This window comes from Bubalus bubalis, chromosome 9, assembly GCF_019923935.1.
Source record: "Bubalus bubalis isolate 160015118507 breed Murrah chromosome 9, NDDB_SH_1, whole genome shotgun sequence".
NCBI classification, from domain to species: Eukaryota; Metazoa; Chordata; class Mammalia; order Artiodactyla; family Bovidae; genus Bubalus; species Bubalus bubalis.
The window spans coordinates 58128771-58147525 of record NC_059165.1 but is presented as its reverse complement, the minus strand read 5'-3'; the positions used below and the strand labels follow the sequence as shown (position 1 = coordinate 58147525).

Here is an 18755-nt window from a genome sequence, read left to right as displayed (position 1 = left end):
ACAAGCAGGCCTGATCATGCTTATCCTTCCTTCTTTGATGCTCTCCAGACAGAGTCGAGACATGGGGTAGGGGTGGGGACGATATAAAACTTTGTGATCTGATCTCACTTACCTCTCCAGAGTATAGGGCTATTGCTATCCCATACCACCCCTGCCCTAGCTATAGCCTATAGATCTTAAATTTTGCTCTCTTTGCCTCCCTGGGCCTTTACATCGGTTGTTTACCCTTCCTGACTTGTGTTTTCCCATCCCTTCTTCATCTGATTAGTTTCCATGCCTCATCATTCAGGTTCATCAGTTTAGAGGTCGGAGAAGGCAATGGCACCCCACTCCAGTACTCTTGCCTGGAAAATCCCATGGACGGGGGAGCCTGGTAGGCTGCAGTCCGTGGGGTCTCGAACAGTCGGACACGACTGAGTGACTTCACTTTCACTGTTCACTTTCATGCATTGGAGAAGGAAATGGCAACCCACTCCAGTGTTCTTGCCTGGAGAATCCCAGGGACAGGGGAGCCTGGTGGGCTGCCATCTATGGGGTCACACAGAGTCAGACATGACTGAAGTGACTTAGCAGCAGCAGTTTAGAGGTCACTGCCTCCAGGAAGTTTTCCTGACTTCCATACCTAGGTTATGAGCCTCCCCTGGGTGTTCCCATAGCACTCTGTACTTCCCCTACATTCCCTAGTATCCATGCCCTTTTGTCTTCCCCTCAAACACTGATGCTCGGATGACCCTGTGAATTGTTTTAACCAACTGAGTGAAGAAGTGACCCTGGGCAGGTTCCAGGCCTAAGCCTGAAGAAGCCTGGCAGTTCCCACTTCTGTATATTTAGAAGCTCTGAGCCACTATTTATGAAGTTCAGCTACCCAGCTGGAGAGGCCCTGGGACTACATGAAGAAAGAGGCCTAGTTGAGTCTTCATATGACTCCAGTCCCAGCTGCCATCTGACTGCCACCTCACGACAGACCCCAAGTGAGACTAGCAAAATTGCCCAGCTGAGCCCAGTCAATTCACAGAACTGCAAGAGATGATAACATGATTGTTTTAAGCCACTAAATTTTGGAGAGTTTGCCGTGCTGCAATATATAACTAAAGGACAATTTGGGATTTTAATTGTCTATGAATTTGCTTACCCTGCCAGACTTCTGTCTCCATGAAGGCAGGGGTCACATCCAGTTTTTAAAAATTGTTATATACTCAGGACATTCCCCAACACAGAATAAGCTCTCATATACTTGATGAGTGCAAATTAAGAACGTCTGCAGAATGAAGGCAACAACAAATGTCTAGAACATTCACTGTGTTGACTATACAATGATATCAACAAAAGGTGATTAACTGGACATTTGGGCAGTAAGTTCCCAATGTAAGTGAGATAGCTTACCTTTGTAGAAGGATGTGCAGAGCTGCAAGGCAACACAGAGCAACCTTGGGAGCAGAAGAGAAAGGCTAATGGCTTGGGCCTGGAAGTTCAGGCCAAGGTAAAGGCAAGGGAACAAAAGTGTCATCCCCGATGGTACTCCCCTGGGCAGTGCTAAACAGGTGATCTGGCCTATCAGTGAGGACGACAGCTGCCCTCGCCAAGTACCCCTCACTCAAATGGTCTGTTAGTGTTCAAGGGCTTCTAGAGACAAGGGACACTGAAATACCATTCTACAAATAGGACTAGACATCATCTTCAAAATTTTTCAACTCACTTTAAACACGGAGGGCCTTCAGTGTATGTGGAATAAATACATTTCCACTCAAATCAATAAATCCCATGGCTGAGGTCTGGTGGTCTTATCTGAAGTAATCATCAGCACAAAGTGTCTAGTCAACTCAATGGGTATCTTTCGAACACCTTCTGTAGATTGACAGTTTGTGTCAAGCCTTATGTGGGACGCAAAATGGAAAAATGCCATCCCTGCCCTGAGGGAGAGAACAGGGGAGACTAGACTTACACAAATGAGATAATTAAATAACAGGACAACATATAATTATTGCTAAATTGTGTGGTAAGAAACTAAGTGCTACAGGAATTGGGAAAAGTGGAGAACAGCAAGGGCTCGAACAGTTGAGGAGTCGTCACTAAAGAACTAGAGGTGGCTGAGCCTTGAGGAATGAAACCAACTCCCCCTCCCCATCTCTCGCTGAAAGGAAGGAGGCAGAAGTTCTTAGGAGGAAGAAGAGACCCGAGCCAGCATGCTTGTTATTTTACTTTGATGCAGCAACACAAGGAATGTGAAAGGTGGCTGCCCCAAATTCCAAAGCACGTGTATTTCTGAAGTTTCCCAATATTAACACTTCTAGGCCTTCATCAGTTTCTTGTGCTTGCAATCCTTTGTCCCTTCTCCCTTCACCTGGTGAATTCTTACTCGTATTTAAAGGTCCAGCTCAAATGCACTACTTTTCTGAATTCTCCCATGGTATCCAATAATCCAGTGCTCATGCTTCTATTGGAACATATCTATGCCTTTGGCCTACTCACTTCCTCTACTGCTGCACTAATGCCAACTTTACACTTACTAGGCTTTTACTATCTGTTGGGAACTAAACATTTAAAATGTGTTATTTAAGCCTCACAACTGCATGAGGTATTATTTTTCCTATTTTATAGATCAAGAACCCGAGGCTTAAAGTGGTTAAGTAAACCACCCAAGAATACGAAACAGGAAGTAAGAAGGCTGGGATTCGAACCATTTGTGGAACTCCAGAAAGTGAAAGTGAAGTTGGTGAGTCCTGTCCCACTCTTTGGGACCCCATGGACTGTAACCTTCCAGGCTCCTCAGTCCATGGAGTTTTCCAGGCAAGAGTACTGGAGTGGGCTGCCTCAGAGGCCACTCTTAAAATACTAGACCATGTCTTCCTGGAGGCTATAAATACCTTTTACTCATCAGTCTTCTCAGATTCTAGGATGGTGGCTGACACATGGCTCAAAATTTGCCAAACAAATCAATATATCTGTCATAACACATGCCTGGGTCTAAAGGTAGGTACTCCCCACCACCCGCCCCCAGGTACTCTTTTACCTCAGACAGAGACTTCCACCAACCCAGAAGTCACCTGCCAGGGAGAGAGAAGGAGGGAGAAAGTGTGAGCAAGTTACATTTGAATTTGAGATCCTTTATTTCATGGATTCAACTGTGGGGAAAGAGGATTGATTCTTTGCCCAACAAAAGAATACACAGATAACACTGGCTTAGACTGAAGATAAGAGCTCTGATTAACAGGCGGCCAGGAGGGGGCCAGTCTCCTCTTTGAAAGCAGCAATTCAAACCAGAAATTTGTTCCTGTCAAACCAGGAAGGACCAGGTGAGATCACTCCATCTGACCCTACCATGGGGCAGACTGAGGCACTGACAAAGGAAGGGCTCGGCCAGAGGGTATACAGTGAGACAAAGCCGAGCCATAGCCGAATCGGAACCCCACGTGCAGTTTTTCATCTCCTATCAAGTCGAGCCGGGTCTGCAACTCCAAGCTGATGGCCTTGGGCAGAAAGCTCGGACTACTGTTTTTCTCCGTCGCACCCTAAGGCTCCTCTCCTCCACCCACTGGGTCTGGTGTCTCCCATCTCTAGCCTCGGGGCCTGGGGAAGATTGTTCCCCCTTGAGCCTCCACGGGGTCTGCGAGGTCGTCCAGCACCACAGAGGCCGCTCTCGCCCCGCTTCTCAACGGTCCTGTTTCTGAGGCGGTTCAGCTTCGCCACCTGCCACCCCGTGTCTCTGTGCGATCCCCCCATTCTTGTGCAGCCAGCAAATGACACCTCTTCCACAGAATACTGGGGCAACATCCCCGTGCCCTTGTCGCAGTTCACCTCTCCGCTACCCCCAAATACGCCTACACTCCCACTTCCTTTCGCTGATTGCCGTGCTTCCGGCTGGGATCCCCTCTAATTGGCTGGCAGCGAGCTTCCTAGGGGACTTGGCCACTCGGAGGGCGCCACAGCGGCCACTCTAGCCGCTGTCCCGTGGTTTGGCCTCCCTCTTTCGGCCGCGAGCTCTATGGTGCTGGCGACGACATGTGGCGGCTGCCGGGACTCCTGGGCCGAGGTAAGGGACGTCGGAGCCCCGGATCTTAAACGGCACCTGAGACGAAACTGAGGAGGGTGCGGCCAGGAGGATCGAGCCTAAAGCAATAGTGGGCGGTGCTAGAGCGGAGGAGAGGTAGTGTCGTAAGGGGCGGGGCTACAATCTGTGTCGGGGGGGGCGGGGGGGGGGTCTTTGGAATTTGAGGTGTGGGAGTGGTTAGTGGGAAGAAGGTGGAGCGTAGAGCCTAGGAGTTGGTGGAGTTATTGGAAGGGGAGGAGTCAAGTAGCCGGAGTTAGTGCGCAGAGTACAGGAAAGATGAGCAGCAGAGTGGGCGGAGCCAATGGAAAGACGCGAGATTTATAGAGACCAAGCGCTCCAAACTGTGAGCGAGAGTTTGTGTTTGAATGAATGGTCTTTTTAGAACAGTGGTTATCAGAAGGGCACTAGAAATCACCCAGGGAGCTTTTTCAAAATAGCTCAACCCTGAATGATCCTGGTTTGTTTGGTTCTGGGGTGGCATGCTGGAATCTGTTGTAGGCAAAAATTCTTACGTGTATCCTTGTTAAAGAAGCTCTGCAGAAGCAAGTGCCAGTGTTTCCTGGGTTCCTGGGGTGGGGCTCTGTCAAGGGTCAGAGGGAAGACTGGTGGATACGTCCTTGCCTCAATCCCGTTCATGTCAAAGTGACTGATCCTTGCCCTGTACAGCTCTTCCTCGTCTGCTGGGACCTGGCCTTCGTGGGGTGACCCCCAAGTCCTCGAGCCCAGATGGGCCCCAGGCTACCTCTTCCAACCTGCTGGTTCCTGTGCCCAGTTTTGACAGGTGAGATACTGCCATTCTGTCACCCATGTGCTCCCTGGCCTCCCTCTACCCTCACTTAGGCCAGAACTTGATAGCCTCTGTTACATCTAGGTCCAGCCACCACTGCCCTGGCCCAGGCACAAGCAGGGGCCCAAAGTCCCATGGATGGAAGGATGCCTTCCAGTGGATATCTGCTCGTGGCTCCCGGAACACATTGTGGGATGCCATATCATGGGTAAGGCTTCCCCAGTCCTTTCCTTGACCTTCATCGTGGATGAGAATGATCCTGTATGGAAGTGTAGCCTAGAAACAAGAGCTAGGGCATCAATGTGCCCACACTCAAAATTTGAGTAACCCATGGTGTTGGAGCATATTTGGGGAGCTATTGCTGATCCTGTTCCCCCTGCTCCCCTTGTCTGTAATCCTCCATTTATTCAGTAAAGATTTATTGAACACCTTCATTGAGCCAGGCATTTTTTGCTATGCCTTAGGGACATATCAGAGAACAAGGTAGATATGATTCTTCCCTTCATGATGCTTACAACTAAATATTACTAAATAGCTAACTTTTTATTTATTAATAGATTCTCTGTATATTATTTAATCCTTACAAAGCTTTACAGAGGAAATATAATATTCATTTTATAGATGGGGAAACTCAGGCTCTTAAAGTTTAGGTAACACTCTTAAGAGCACACAGCTATTAAGTAGAAGAACCAGATTTTACTCTGGAGCTCATGCTGTTAGCTACTATGGTCTGTACCTTGGTTGCTGTGTCTAGTATAGCTTGTGAAAGCACTCAGTACACATCCTGGCCTGTAACAGTTACTTAGTAAATATTTGTTGACTCTGATCTATAAAGACAGAGGTTTAGTAACATGAGCTGACAGGAGGTCTATCAGGGCAGAATCTTTGCCTCTCAGGTTCTGTTTTTAAGATACTCTAAATGAAGTTGGCACTCACATCATTCTCATGTCCATCATTTCTCATCCCTCTCACTTTCATGCTGTGTACTTTGGGCAGGAGGTTTGACCTCTCTGAGCCTCAGGTTTCTAATCTTTAATTTGGTGTCATCAGCAGAGCTGAGCTTGGAATGTCTTCACACCAAGGGCACTTCTCGCTGGGGAGCTGTGGCCTGGGGCATAACACATCCTGGAGAGGGGGTGTTTTCCCATTGTGTCAATGATATGAACCCTAGGGTGATCCTGTAGTGAGTCCTTCTATAAACTGGGTCTGGATCTCAGGGGTCCTGATGTCACCCCTGAGCTCTGTCACTACTGCCCATGTGAAAAAGCCTGACCTTGTTTATTCAGTCACTCACTCATGCATCTATTCAACATTTATTTATTAGTGCTGTATCTATTAGGTGCCTGTATCTACTAGATTATATAGATAGATAGATAGATAAGTCTATATCTACTAGACTATATCTATGGTCTATTAGGAATACATAGGTGAGCAAAACAGACATGGTTCCTGCCCTTGTAGTGCTTAGAGATTAACAGGAGAAACAGACCTTGATTGATAATTGCAGAGATGACTGTTTAAGTACCAGTGTGATCTGGGCTCCACAGGGGAAGTTTGGGTGCTTGTGAGAGTGTGTAGTGGGCAAGCGGTCACAGCCAGAAATCAGGAAAGGCTTCTCAAGGGAGTAACATTGGACTGCAGGAGTTGATCGATGGAGAGCTGTGTCCATTATATGCTGTCTTCCCCAGGGCACTCTGGCCGTGTTGGCCCTGCAGCTGGCGAGGCAGATCCACTTCCAGACATCCCTGCCAGCAGGACCTTGGCGAGTGGAGCGCTGCTCTTGGTGCAGTCCGTTGGACCGCTTCCTCTCATCTCCCTTGAGGCACCCTTGTTCCTGTGAGTTCTTGGTCCCAGGGACAGAATGGCTGGGCTGGGAGTTTCTCTGGGCCAGGAAGCATCTCTGGACACACCTCAGGAAAAGAGCCATCAGAGGCTCCTTGCCTTTCCTATCTGCAGTCAGAGGAAGGGGAATGGGAGGAAGTTCTATCCACCCAGGGTGTGGGCCACACCTGTCTCCAGGGTCCTCCCATGTCCTCCCCTCACCTTCCATGGAGGCAGCCGTGCAGGGGTCCAGGAGATTTTAGATTCTAGGTGTGGCTCCCTGCCCAGTTCTCAGCCAGTTAGGTTATTCTCTGGTTAGTCATTCATTAAAAAGTGAATCTTTGTGGTGGTGGCTTAGTTGCTAAGTTGTTTCCAACTTTTGCGACCCCGTGGACTATAGCCCGCCAGGCTTATCTGTCCATGGGATTTTCCAGGCAAGAATACTGGAATGGGTTGCCATTACCTTCTCTAGGGGATCTTCCTGACTCAGGGATCGAGCTCTGGTCTCCTGTATTGCAAGCAGTACCCACCAGCAGTTGCTGGTGGATTCTTTACCAACTGAGCCACCTTATTGAATGGCTATCATGCGCCATGGAACAGAGGCAGTGCAGTGTCATGGTTACAGGTCTAGAGTCGCGCTGTCAGGATTCCAGCCCAGAACTGCTGAAACTAGTTTTGTGTCCCTGAACAAATTACTTAAAAAACAAAATTACTTATTTCTGGCCGTGTTTGGTATTAGTTGCAGTACTCAGTGCCCTAGAGCACGTGGGTTCTTAGTTCCCAGACCAGGGATCAAACATGTGTTCCCTGCATTGGAAGGTGGATTCTTAATCACTGGACCACCAGGGCAATCCCTGGATGAGTCACTTAACTTCCTGTGCTTCCGTTTCTTCACCTGTAAAATGAGGAAATAATAAAACACACCCCATAGGTTTCTTGGAAGGACTAAATGAGTCAATACATGTGGAGGACTTAGAACAGTGCCTGGCATGTAGTAAGCACTCAGTAAGTATCCCTTTAAGTTCTTGCCTTTATTATTATGACTACAATCATTATCAATATTACCATCAAACCAAGTGCTAAGTGCCGGGCTAGAAGAGTGAATAAAGTAGATGCCTCCCTGCGGCTGAAAGAATTCAAGCCAAGGAGAGATTTATGCTTGAGGGATGTGGGTATCAGCAGAAATGTGGGCCTCTTTCCACCCCAGTGGAGGGAAGCCAGCCAAGGAAATGGAGGAGGAGGCATGTGATGGACATATCTCAGGAGTTTCCAGATTCTTCCTTTGGTCCCTAAAATCTCAGGGAGAGCTCAGTCAGCCCCAGTAGGGTGAACCGATCCCCTTCTTTTTTTTTTTTTTTAATTTTATTTATTTGGCTGTATCACATGTGGGCTCTTAGTTCCCCAACCGGGCAAACCGATGCCCCCTGCATTGGAAACACAGAGTCTTAACCCCTGGATGGCCAGGGAAGCCCTGAACTGATCCCCTTCTGATGTGACTGTTCTCACTGGCTCTTTCTAGCACTACGGAGGCACATTCTGCCCAGCCCTGATAGCCCAACTCCCAGGCACACTGGTCTCGGGGAATGCAGGCTGGGCCAGGATGAACCCTCCACTCAGCCTAAAAGCGTCTCTTCACCCAGCTCCTTGAGAGCAGCCAGGCATCAGGATCCCTCTGAGGAAGGTATGGCCCCAGCTACTAAAAGCAGAAGATCTGTGGTGGGGTGGGGTGGGGGTGGGGAATTGGGCAGATGGACTTTTGTTGCTGCATATGCCAGCTAAGGGAATTGTCATTCTTGTGAGTCCTCATGCTTTCTGGGGCAATTTGGAATTATTTTGGTTCTTGGCAGTGGTGCTGGCTGGAAGGCTGGGGGCACTGGGAGAGTGGGAGAAAAAAGAAATAACACCTTCCTCCTTTGCCCTTTCCCTTGCAGATCCCAGTGACATCAGCTGCCTGCATGCCAGCAGTAGCTTCAAGTCCAAGGCAAAGCCGGCCCAACCTCAGCCCACTGACGAAAAGCAGGTATTGTCCAGATGTGGCCACCTGGATCCCCATAACATTTCCCTAGGCAGGCAGCACTCCCAGGGAACTGTCCCATGATGAGTCTATGTTTCTTCCCCAGGAACAAGAGAAATCAAAGAGTCTTTCCCTCGAGGAGGCCGTGACTTCCATTCAGCAGCTCTTCCAGCTCAGTGTTTCCATCGCTTTCAACTTCCTAGGTAACTGGGTGGACCCTGCCTCAAGGAAGGCAGATGGGAAAATGGGAAAGATATGGGGTAGGTCAAATAAGGTCAGGGCAGCAAATGGCCTAATAATAACATAAATAAACATGCTGCTAAGTCACTTCAGTCGTGTCCGACTCTGTGCGACCCCATAGACGGCAGCCCACCAGATTCTCCCCCGTCCCTCGGATTCTCCAGGCAAGAACACTGGAGCGGGTTGCCATTTCCTTCTCCAATGCATGAAAGTGAAAGTGAAATCACTCAGTCGAGTCCGACTCTTAGCAACCCCATGGACTGCAGCCTACCAGGCTCCTCTGTCCATGGGATTTTTCAGGCAAGAGTACTGGAGTGGGGTGCCATTGCCTTCTCCGAAATAAACATGAGAGAGTTTATTTTCTCCAAGGTATGTCGACCAAAGCTGGCATAATGGCTCAGTGGTGTCAGGGACCTATTCTTAGTCCAATAGTTCTGCCATTCTTAAAACAGGCTAAAGGTCCCATTTGCCACATATGCAAATACTATCCAGCTGGAAGGGGAAAGGTGAGAAAACTGAAGAACCACTCCTTCCCAACCTAGAAGTTGCACAGATTATTGTCCAGAATGAAGACTTGAAGTTATATCTAGTCTCAGAGGAGCCTGGGAAATGTAGTCATTAGCTGAACGACCATGTGCTTACCTGGAAATTCTGTTACTGTGTAAGAAGGAGAAAAATCTTGGAATGATACCTTGCATTTTCTGCCACACTTAGGCAAAGACAGTCTCCTGAGGTTTGGTGCAGGCCCTCAAGTGCCCTTACTTACCCACATCTGGAGACCCAGATACCTCTCAACATTTGTCCTATTCACCACTGTGACCTGGCTTGTTTCAGGCCTTCTCATGTGGAGACCCAGACCCCCAGCAGCATCTCTTGGAGTCTAATGAGCCTGTGGGTAAAAGGCTGGGATTCATTCAGTACAGATGTATTAAACAGTCACCTTTGCTAAGCCCTGTTTTAGTTGTTGGAGACACAGTGATTCACAAGACAAAGTCCTTACTCTCATGGAGCTGCTGTGTGAGCTGAGGAAGAGAAAAACAAAAATTGACAAACAAAAAAGAGAATTTCAGTTGATGATAAATCTTATGGAGAAAATTACACAGGAGGATGCATTAGTGACTTGGGCAAGGAGCAGCTCCAATTTGGAAGGCCTTGATCTGACTGAATCACAGATGGAAAGATCCTTGACCTGGCTGACAAAAATAAGCCAGTCTTGTTTCTGTTTGGAGAAAGCTTTCAAGCTGTGGGAATAGCAAGTGCAAAGGTCCTGAGGCAGGATTGAGTTTTGTTTGTTTAAAGGGAAAAAAGGGTGAATGTGGCTGGAGCTCAGGGATCACCAGGAGAGTAGAAAGAGATGAAATTAGAGAAACAGGCAGGGGCCAGATCAGATCAGACCTCTGAGCCACAGTGGGTGAGACAGAAAGCCACTGGAGGGCTTTTGTACTGCAGCAGGAAGCGGGGGCAGTGATGTGATCTGATCTACTTTTTCAAAGATCTCTCTGCCTGTGGGACTTCCCTGGTGGTCTAGTGAGGTAAAGACTCTGCGCTCCCAATTCAGGGAGCCTTCTTTCGATCCCTGGTCAGGGAACTAGATCCTGCATGATGTAAGTACAGCCAAATTAAAAAAAAAAAAAAAAGAAAAAATTTCTGCCTGCTGTGTAGACAGATGTGGATCATAGGAATGCCAGAAGGGAAACAGGAAACTAGCTTGGAGCTGATGGTTAAACAAAATGTGATAGTGACTTGGTCTAGGTTAGAGGCAGAGGAGCCAGTGTGGGGAATGGAGACAGGGTAGGATCCTTCGCCCTCTGGAGTCTCCTCCTCAAGGACAGAGGGCTCTGTGAACCCTTGACAGTGAGTTTTCAGGCAGCCAGGAGGTGACTCATTCACTGCTAGCTGAATGGAACCCAGCTTCCACCTCATTAGCTTTTTGTGATTTTTGATGGGCAGACAGTCTTCTGAGAATTTTCTTGCCCATTCCTTCCTTCATATACATATTCATTTATTCAGCAAGTGCTCAGCACTGTGGCAGAGCACAAAGGGAGTGTAAGCCATAATCATATTTTGCATTTGTATGGAGCTTTCACCCTATGCAGAGTTATTTCTTCTACATTCTTTTTCTGCTTCTGCCTCCGGGATTTTACAGTCTAATTGAAGAGACAGGGCTTGTACTCTCAAAACAGTTTAGTTCCTAGAAAAAGGCTTATATATGAAGTAAGTGCCAGAAGAGTGTTTAAAGCTTGAGTGTGGTCTGAAGATTCTAGAGCAGAAGCAGGTTGGGATGGCCTGATGATGGAGGCAGAAAAAGGCATCCCAGGCAGGAAAAACAGGCTTAGAGTTGAGAGTAGGCCGTGCCCAGCCTCTTCCCTGTTTTCCTTTTTGTTCGGATGATAAAAAGAACATGGGCTTTGGAGCTGGGCTCTCTTATATTATCTCTCACAGTTTTCTCGTAAAGTAGGATTAACAGTATCAGCTCTATCAGTTACCTTACATTGGTGACAAGCAGCCTAAACCCACTTTGGCTAACCTAAGCACAAAAGGAATCTATTGGGATCTATAGCTTCCTGCCAAGGAATCAGAAAGGACAGGAATCAGAGAGGCTCCAGAAATCTAGAGGGCAGTAACTGAGCATCAATGTCTGCAGAGTGCTGCCATCAGAATAACCTGCAGGGGCTGTTCTCCTGTTGCAACAGGAGAGATCAGATTCAAGATTCAGATTCAGATTCCTTAGAGAGGGTCTCATTGGTTGGGAAGAGCAGATGCACTGATTGACAGCACTGCGGGGAGGGCTGTTCCCAAAGGGAAATTAGGATGCTGTTCCCAAGAGAAGGATGGAGTACAGGATGGAAATACTCAGAGGATGGAAATACATACATGCAAAGTGTCTAGCACAAAAAAGAAAGGAAGGAGCCTCTGGGTATCTGACTGAGGATGTGGGGAAGTTCACAGAGGAAGCTGTGTTTACACCCTGTGCTTTCTTACAGGGACAGAGAACATGAAGAATGGGGACTACATGGCAGCCTTTTCTTACTTCCAGAAAGCAGCAGACCGTGGCTACAGCAAAGCACAGTACAATGTGGGCTTGTGTCACGAGCATGGCAGGGGCACCCCCAGGGACCCCAGCAAGGTACCGCACCTCCTCCTGCCCCCAGGCCCATTGCTGTGCTGCATTGCCCATAGTGACCTGCAGAAATGAGCAGAGGGCAGGGCTTGGGAAAGTCCAGCTTCTCTCTCCAAGCCTGGAGGGAAAAATAAATAAGTCTCCAGCTTCTCAGAATTTAAACTCCAAACACAGGAAGGCCAGGGGCCTTGTCTTTCTCCTTTGCAGCTATATCCTCATGACCTAGAATGTTACCTTGATGAATGGATTAATTAATTCTAAAAAGTAGGGTAGGCAAAGATGTTGTACATAAGAATGTTATTTCTTAGAATTGTATATGATGGCCCCAAAAAAAGGAAGCAATTTGAAGTTCCTTCAATAGAGAATTGGTTAGTAACATCTATGTTGGCCTTAAAAATGATGTACTATATCTATATTTATAGGGGAAGGTATTCATGGTGTATTACTTTTTTTAAACTAGCAGCTTTTTAAACAGTTTTATTTATTTTATTTCTTTATTTTTGTCTGTGTTGGGTCTTCATTGTTGCATGGGCTTGCCTCTAGTTGCAGAGACCGGGGGCTGCTCTTTGTTGCAGTACAACAAAGCCATCGTGGTGGCTTCTCTTGTTGCAGAACATGGGCTCTAGGGTGCATGGGCTTCAGTAATTGCAGCTCCAGGACTCTATAGAGTGCAGGCTCAATAGTTGTGGCGCATAGGCTTGGTTGATCTGCTGCATGTAGGATCTTCTCCGACCAGGGATCGAACCTATATTTCTTGCATTGGCAGGTGGATTCTTTATCACTGAACCACCAGGGTGTAGTGTTAAGTGAAAAAAGAATAGGTTACAAAATAGTGTAGTTCTCTCTATCCCTACATACACACACACACACACACACACACACTTAGATATGTGTGTGTGAATACATATATAATGTGTGTATATATGTTAATGTTATAGCATATGGGGGAAGGCTGTACACTAAAATATTAACTGAGAATAATCTTCAGAAGGTAGGATTTCTTGGAATTTTGTTTCTATTTTTGACTTATTTGTATTTTCTGACTAATCTATTGATACAATGATTATATACTATTTAATTAAAATAATTTTTTAAACTTCATTCCAAAAAAAGGCAGCCTACAGAGTTCTCAGTTGACTGGCTATTTTTCCCTTCACCCCAGGCAGCCTTTTATTACCAGTTGGCTGCCAGCCAGGGCCACAACCTGGCTCAGTACCGCTATGCAAGGTGCCTGCTACAAGACCCAGGCTCCTCGTGGGACCCTGAGCGGCAGAGGGCAGTGTCCATGCTGAAGCGGGCTGCAGACTCAGGCTTACGAGAGGTGAGTGCCATTGGTAGGGTCTTTCCTGGGTACTTGGGGGCATGTGGAACTAGGCAGTAACCAGGATACCTTTTTCCTTCCTCCTTGACCACAGGCCCAAGCTTTCCTCGGGGTGCTTTTCACCAAGGAGCCCTACGTGGACGAGCGGAGAGCTGTGAAATATCTTTGGCTTGCAGCCAACAATGGGGTATGAGGTCTCCATATCCAGGCATGATGGGGATCAAATCGGATAGAGGAAGGGATTTGGGAATGGGTACCATGCTTAGAAGAAGGTTGATAGGAGCATTGGGCCGGCTTCAAGCCTTAACTCTCGCTAACTTACTGTGTGCCCCTTGGGCAGTGGTGTGCTGATGTCAGCTCACACCAGCGTACAAGAATTGTCATTAGCTTGAAATCAGCTGTGGGAGGAGCATTAGCACCACAGAATTGCCAAATTCTACATAGCAGGGCTTTTCCCCTTAGAGAGCTAGTTGTTAGACATTTACTAGCATACTACTGAGCTGGTCACTTGTTTTCCTCATCTCTAAGATTGGAGTAATAATGCCTGCCTGACCTGCCTACTGCTTCACAGGGTTGTCGTGAGGATCAGAATCTAACTGAGATAATAAGTGTGAAAGCACTTTGTAGAGCGCACACATAAAAGGTGTACCATCACAAGGAACTTAGTCCAGGGAAGTCAGAAGACACGTGAGGTGAAGACATTGAGCAGTTTGGGGGGTAGAGGATGTCTGGTTGTCTATGAAGTAGGGATTGGCATCCAGGTAGCATGACCCAGAGTCTGTTCCAGAGAGCATTAGCGTAAATAATAAAAGGAAAAAATGTTCAGATAGGTTCAGGAAATAATGAGTTAAACAGATATTTTTAATGCAGGAAATTTCAGAGCTTTATGTCACTGTGAATCACTGAAAAGACATCTGTGGGTCTGCTGTATCCTCAAGTGTCTCTGACCAGTGTATATATTTTTTGAGTTGTATCTTGAAGGACCAGGAGCCCTGAACTGAAGCCAGCAGTGGCCATGTACTAGAATTTCCCTGCATAAGGGCTGCTGCTCTTCTTTGCTTTCTGGCCAACATGGTGATGGCTTCAGTGAACTCTTGGGCATCAGAATACTTCTCCTTTTTCACTCTGTTCACTCTGTGTTGTCCAAAGTATCTGCGGTGGTGGCATGCATGCTCAGTCATGTCTGACTCTTTGTGACCTCATGGACTTGCCTGCCAGGTTCCTCTGTCCATGAGATTTTCCAGGCAAGAATACTGGAGTGGGTTGCCATTTCCTACTCCAGGGGATCTTCCCAACACAGGGATTGAACTCACCTCTCCTGCATTGGTAGACGAATTCTTTACCACTGAGCTACATGGGAAGCCCAAAGTATTTGTAGTAGCCGTCAAAAGGGGACCAATGTCATCAAACAGTACTAGCCTCTGTGCCTGCCTTTCCATGAAATAGCTGCAGAGCCTTCCTAGAGCTGGCGGGCCTCGGGACTGTATGAGGGACAATCCTGGGGACGCCCTGGCCTGTGTTAGTCACCCAGCAGGCCAGGTGGAAAAGTACACAAAGGGATGTTGTATAACATGTACATGCATAACAGCATGGGTGTTTTGACCTGACTGTGTTCTAACCTGGCCTGTAGCCATGAGTCTACCATATTTATTACATAGACTCTGGTCTACATGTTACAGAAACTTTCCAGAAATTTGACTTTAGAAGGCAGAAGAGAAATGGAACCATGATTGGGAGGCTGAATATAATGAAAATATTTATTACAGAGAGGGAGAGATTAACGATGTGGGCAATGACAAGTGTGATAACAATAACACTAATCTAGACACTTTCCATGTAAAGACACATTTAATCTTAACCACAGGGTTAATAAGGTTGGTGCTGTTATTAGTCCCACTTTACAGATGAGGAGACAGGCACAGAGACATAGACTGTCATGTCTGAGGTTACACAGCTGGGAAGTGGTGAAGCCAAGACTGGAATTCAGACATCTGGCTGTACAGACTGGGTTCCTAATCCCTACCTGATACTGCTAGTTCTCAGCAAGAGAGAGAGAGGACCCAGAGCCAAAGGGAAAGGGATAAAAGCATTTTAATCTTTCAAAGGAGGAGGAACACGTTCTCAGTAACATAGGCTTTGTAACCATTTGGGCAGAGATCAGGAAGGCATATAGGGCTTGCAGAAGCCCAGCCTCTACCCTCTACCAGGAGAAACAGCTCCTGGCTCTTTCAGGCAAACCTAGGGGCCTGACTCCTTGTGCTCCCATAGCAGGACTGAGTGCCTCTCGCAGACTTCGCTTCTGGACACTCTCAGTACCATCCTCAGCAAGTTTCCACACTGCTCTGGCTGGAATCGCTCTGGATGGAGGGATCCCTGTTTCCTCTGTTCTGGGCCTCTGGCTCTTCAGAGTTGAGACCCCTCGGTCCAGTGAGGGAGTCGGGGCTGGGCCTGACCCTGCGGGGGTGAAGCGCCAGCCTGCTGACTGCTGTGCCTTCCTCCTGCATTCCTCCCAGCATTTCAGTTCTCAGTCCTTCGTGTGTGTGCATCTGTGTGTCTGTCCATTTCTTCCTTTAGGACTCACAGAGCAGATACCACTTGGGAATTTGCTATGAGAAGGGCCTTGGGGTACAGAAGAGTCTGGGAGAGGCCATGAGATGCTACCAGCAGTCAGCAGCTCTGGGGAACACGGCTGCCCAGGAGAGGCTGCGGGCCCTCTTCTCCATGGAGGCAGCAGGTACAGACGAGAATCACAGTCATCAGGTCCCTCCCTGAGCTCAGTACCCTGCAACAGAGGAGCAGGTGACGATGGCCTTCTGTCTCTCTTACTTCCTGCTCCCGTGGTGGGTATGAGCCCAGCCTTTTGAGTTTGACAGATCAAACCTGACTTTTAACTCCTGCTCTGTCCCTGAACTTGGACTGCATGTTCTTGCACCTCTGTTTCTTCACCTCTGAAAACTCATTAGGTTGTTTGTGCCCTTTAAGAGTGGAGTCTCTGTTTCCCTCAGTCCTGTCGAAGTCCTGTAATCAAATCCCGCCAGCCTTCAAAGTCAGATTTCCTGGGGATCCCCAGTCCCTTTGCCAGTTTGCTGGGCTGGGAAGCCTGATGTAGGGCTCAGAACCTTCACAACAGTGGGAGAACTTCTGTGATAAAGTTATTTTCCAGTTTGTAGGCCACCCACCTGGAGGGTACGGGATTTAATTTTATTGTGATTGTGTCCCCTTCTGCCATCTCATTGCGACTTCTCCTTTGTCTTTGGATGTGGGATATCTTTTCTTGGTGGGTTCCCGCATCCTCCTGTTGATGATTGTTCAACAGCTAGTTATTGGTACTCTCACAGGAGGAGATGAGGGCACCTTCTTCTACTCTGCCATCTTGGAATCAATCTCTGGAGAGTCATTGAGGATTAGATGAGATCACAGCCAAGGGCTTAGCATAGCCTGGCGCATAGTAGGTGTTGAATACGTGGTGGCCTCTCAGATGACTCGTCAGGAGGGACGCTATCCTGAGGCTGCCTCCAGGCCCCGACTTACGGTCTAGGGCTCTGGGAGCCCTGCTCACCCCTGACTCAATTTGGCTGACCTGGTGAACAATGCCAGGGGGGGCAAGTCCTTTAAGAAACCCTTGCTCCAAAGTAGAAATCCAAGAACACAGGGTAAGAGTTGCTCTCCCCTCTCCTCGCAGCCCCAGGGCCCAGCGACCTAGCAGTGAGAGGACTGAAGTCGTTTTCCAGCCCCTCTCTCTGCAGCCTGAACAGGAGCCTGCTGGCAGGAGCCTCTTGCCTGCCACATGCCTCAAGCACAGGGAACCTTGGCCTCCTCTGTAGAAGCGGGCATCTTCGAACCAGCCCTGGAGCCCCCAGCAGGGCCATCCCCCAACACCCCTACCCCTTGGAAAGGAGTCTCGTCAGACTGGGTTTTGGCTAAGGTGAGATAAGATGCGGTCACCAGGACCTCTCACTGGTGCTGGAGGGAGGGGCGGGCAGGAAGGAGGTGAGATGGCAACAAAAATAGGGTGTCAGTATCCCTTTCTGGGGTAGAAATTCCATGGGAGCTTAGGTTTTTGAGCCATTTCAAGTACATGGCTAATAGATGACTCTGATCACTTCTCATAGGCCCACAAATGAGCTGTGGATGCATTCACAGTCATTTCATCTATGCATAAAAGATTCCTTCATTGACCTGGGGAAAACTTTATACTGAAGGGGCCAGAGACCCTGGTCCTTGCCTTGGCCTTTGTCTTTGAGAAATCACTTCCCTTCCCCCTTGCCTGGCCTCAGTTTCCTCAGGCTCAGACTACATAATTTTTTGCCAGCTTCTGATGTGTGTGCCTCTGGTGGTTCACAAGAGGATTTTAGGTAGCATTCAAGCTAATATTTTTTTTATTTTAGTATTTGTATTTTTTATATCATAAAATGTGATTAGCATATTATAGTTTCACAGATATTAAAAAATAGTGAATCAAGTTCGAGAAAAACCTTGTGACATTGCATAAAGGGAGCACAGATCCAAAGGGGTGGTTCCATGAACGCCTACAGCTCAGGAAACGCTGAATCATGTCGCTTTTGTTCATTTCCACTAGATCCATGATTGTCTCCATTTCACCTTTGATTTGGAAGGAAGGAGCTTAGTGTCCAAAGGCCTGATGCAACTGTTTGACTTTTTCAGGCCTTCACACTTCACTCAGCCCTAAAGATGGAGCCTTCGAGTTCTCAGAGAGATACCACAACTTGAATCCCAAAGAAGAGGCCAGTTATCCACCTGCCTCCCCAAAGAACCTTAAGTACCTGACCAGCACAGTCAAGAAGAGGGAAGTGTATAAAGACCCAGGTTCTGGCCACATCCCCTCGAAGCAGTGGCCTGACTCGCTGTGTTGTTTCCTCAACTGTAGACCAAGGGCAGCGGTGTCTGCCCTCCTACCCGCCAGGGCTGAGGTGGGACATTTCACTGCGAAAGGACCTTGGTGCGCACTCAGGCCCCAGGAGGCAGAGTGATGCCCTGTTTCCATGGGTTTGTGAGTCATTAGGCCAGGACTAGAATCCTGCCTCTTGACCCCTGGCCCAGGGCTCTTTTGCACAGTTCTCACTGCAGTTTTATGTGAAAGCCTTATTATTGTCCTGCCGACAGGAGGGAGATTGAGTCCCAGGAGTCTTGGTACCAGAGAGTGTAGATTTCGAGATCCTCGTTTGTGAAAGGTTTGTGCCAGAAATGGATGGGAGTTTAATAAAAGAGATACTGGAGATTATCTCATCACTCTTGCCCTTGAGTATGTTGGGGAAAGCCAGGGAGATGGACAGGGGAAGCTGAAAGCCGAGGCTCCATCCTCATATCTAAACTCTCCATTAACCAATTTAAAGGGTCTTAAAAGCTTCTCCAAGAGAGAGACATAGAAAAAAATGATTTCTG

The 18755-nt window shown here is 47.8% G+C and overlaps 1 protein-coding gene across 3 annotated transcripts; it reads left to right on the top strand.

Annotated features, from left to right (window-relative positions):
* Nucleotides 1–3871: 3871 nt before the first annotated feature.
* On the top strand, nt 3872–18594 carry DELE1 (DAP3 binding cell death enhancer 1). Of its 3 annotated transcripts, none has more exons than XM_006062654.4 (13): nt 3872–4030; nt 4715–4829; nt 4920–5043; nt 6524–6671; nt 8176–8337; nt 8588–8676; nt 8777–8873; nt 11895–12037; nt 13194–13352; nt 13447–13539; nt 15927–16086; nt 17035–17277; nt 18018–18085. In XM_006062654.4, exons 1-12 carry the CDS (start codon nt 4000–4002, stop codon nt 17274–17276), a joined length of 1563 nt encoding a protein of 520 aa, XP_006062716.2. In that variant the 5' UTR covers nt 3872–3999; the 3' UTR covers nt 17277; nt 18018–18085. The 3 variants fall into 3 exon arrangements, with proteins under 3 accessions (XP_006062716.2, XP_006062717.2, XP_006062715.2); XM_006062655.4 differs by having other exon boundaries at nt 17932–18085; XM_006062653.4 differs by lacking the exon at nt 17035–17277 and having other exon boundaries at nt 18018–18594.
* Nucleotides 18595–18755: the final 161 nt, after the last annotated feature.

Coding starts and splice junctions, on each gene's coding strand:
- DELE1 (XM_006062653.4), top strand. CDS start 4,000: ATGTGGCGGCTGCCGGGACTCCTGGGCCGAG. Junction 4,830..4,919: donor CCTGTGCCCAGTTTTGACAG/GTGAGATACTGC, acceptor TGTTACATCTAG/GTCCAGCCACCACTGCCCTG. Junction 5,044..6,523: donor TGTGGGATGCCATATCATGG/GTAAGGCTTCCC, acceptor TGTCTTCCCCAG/GGCACTCTGGCCGTGTTGGC.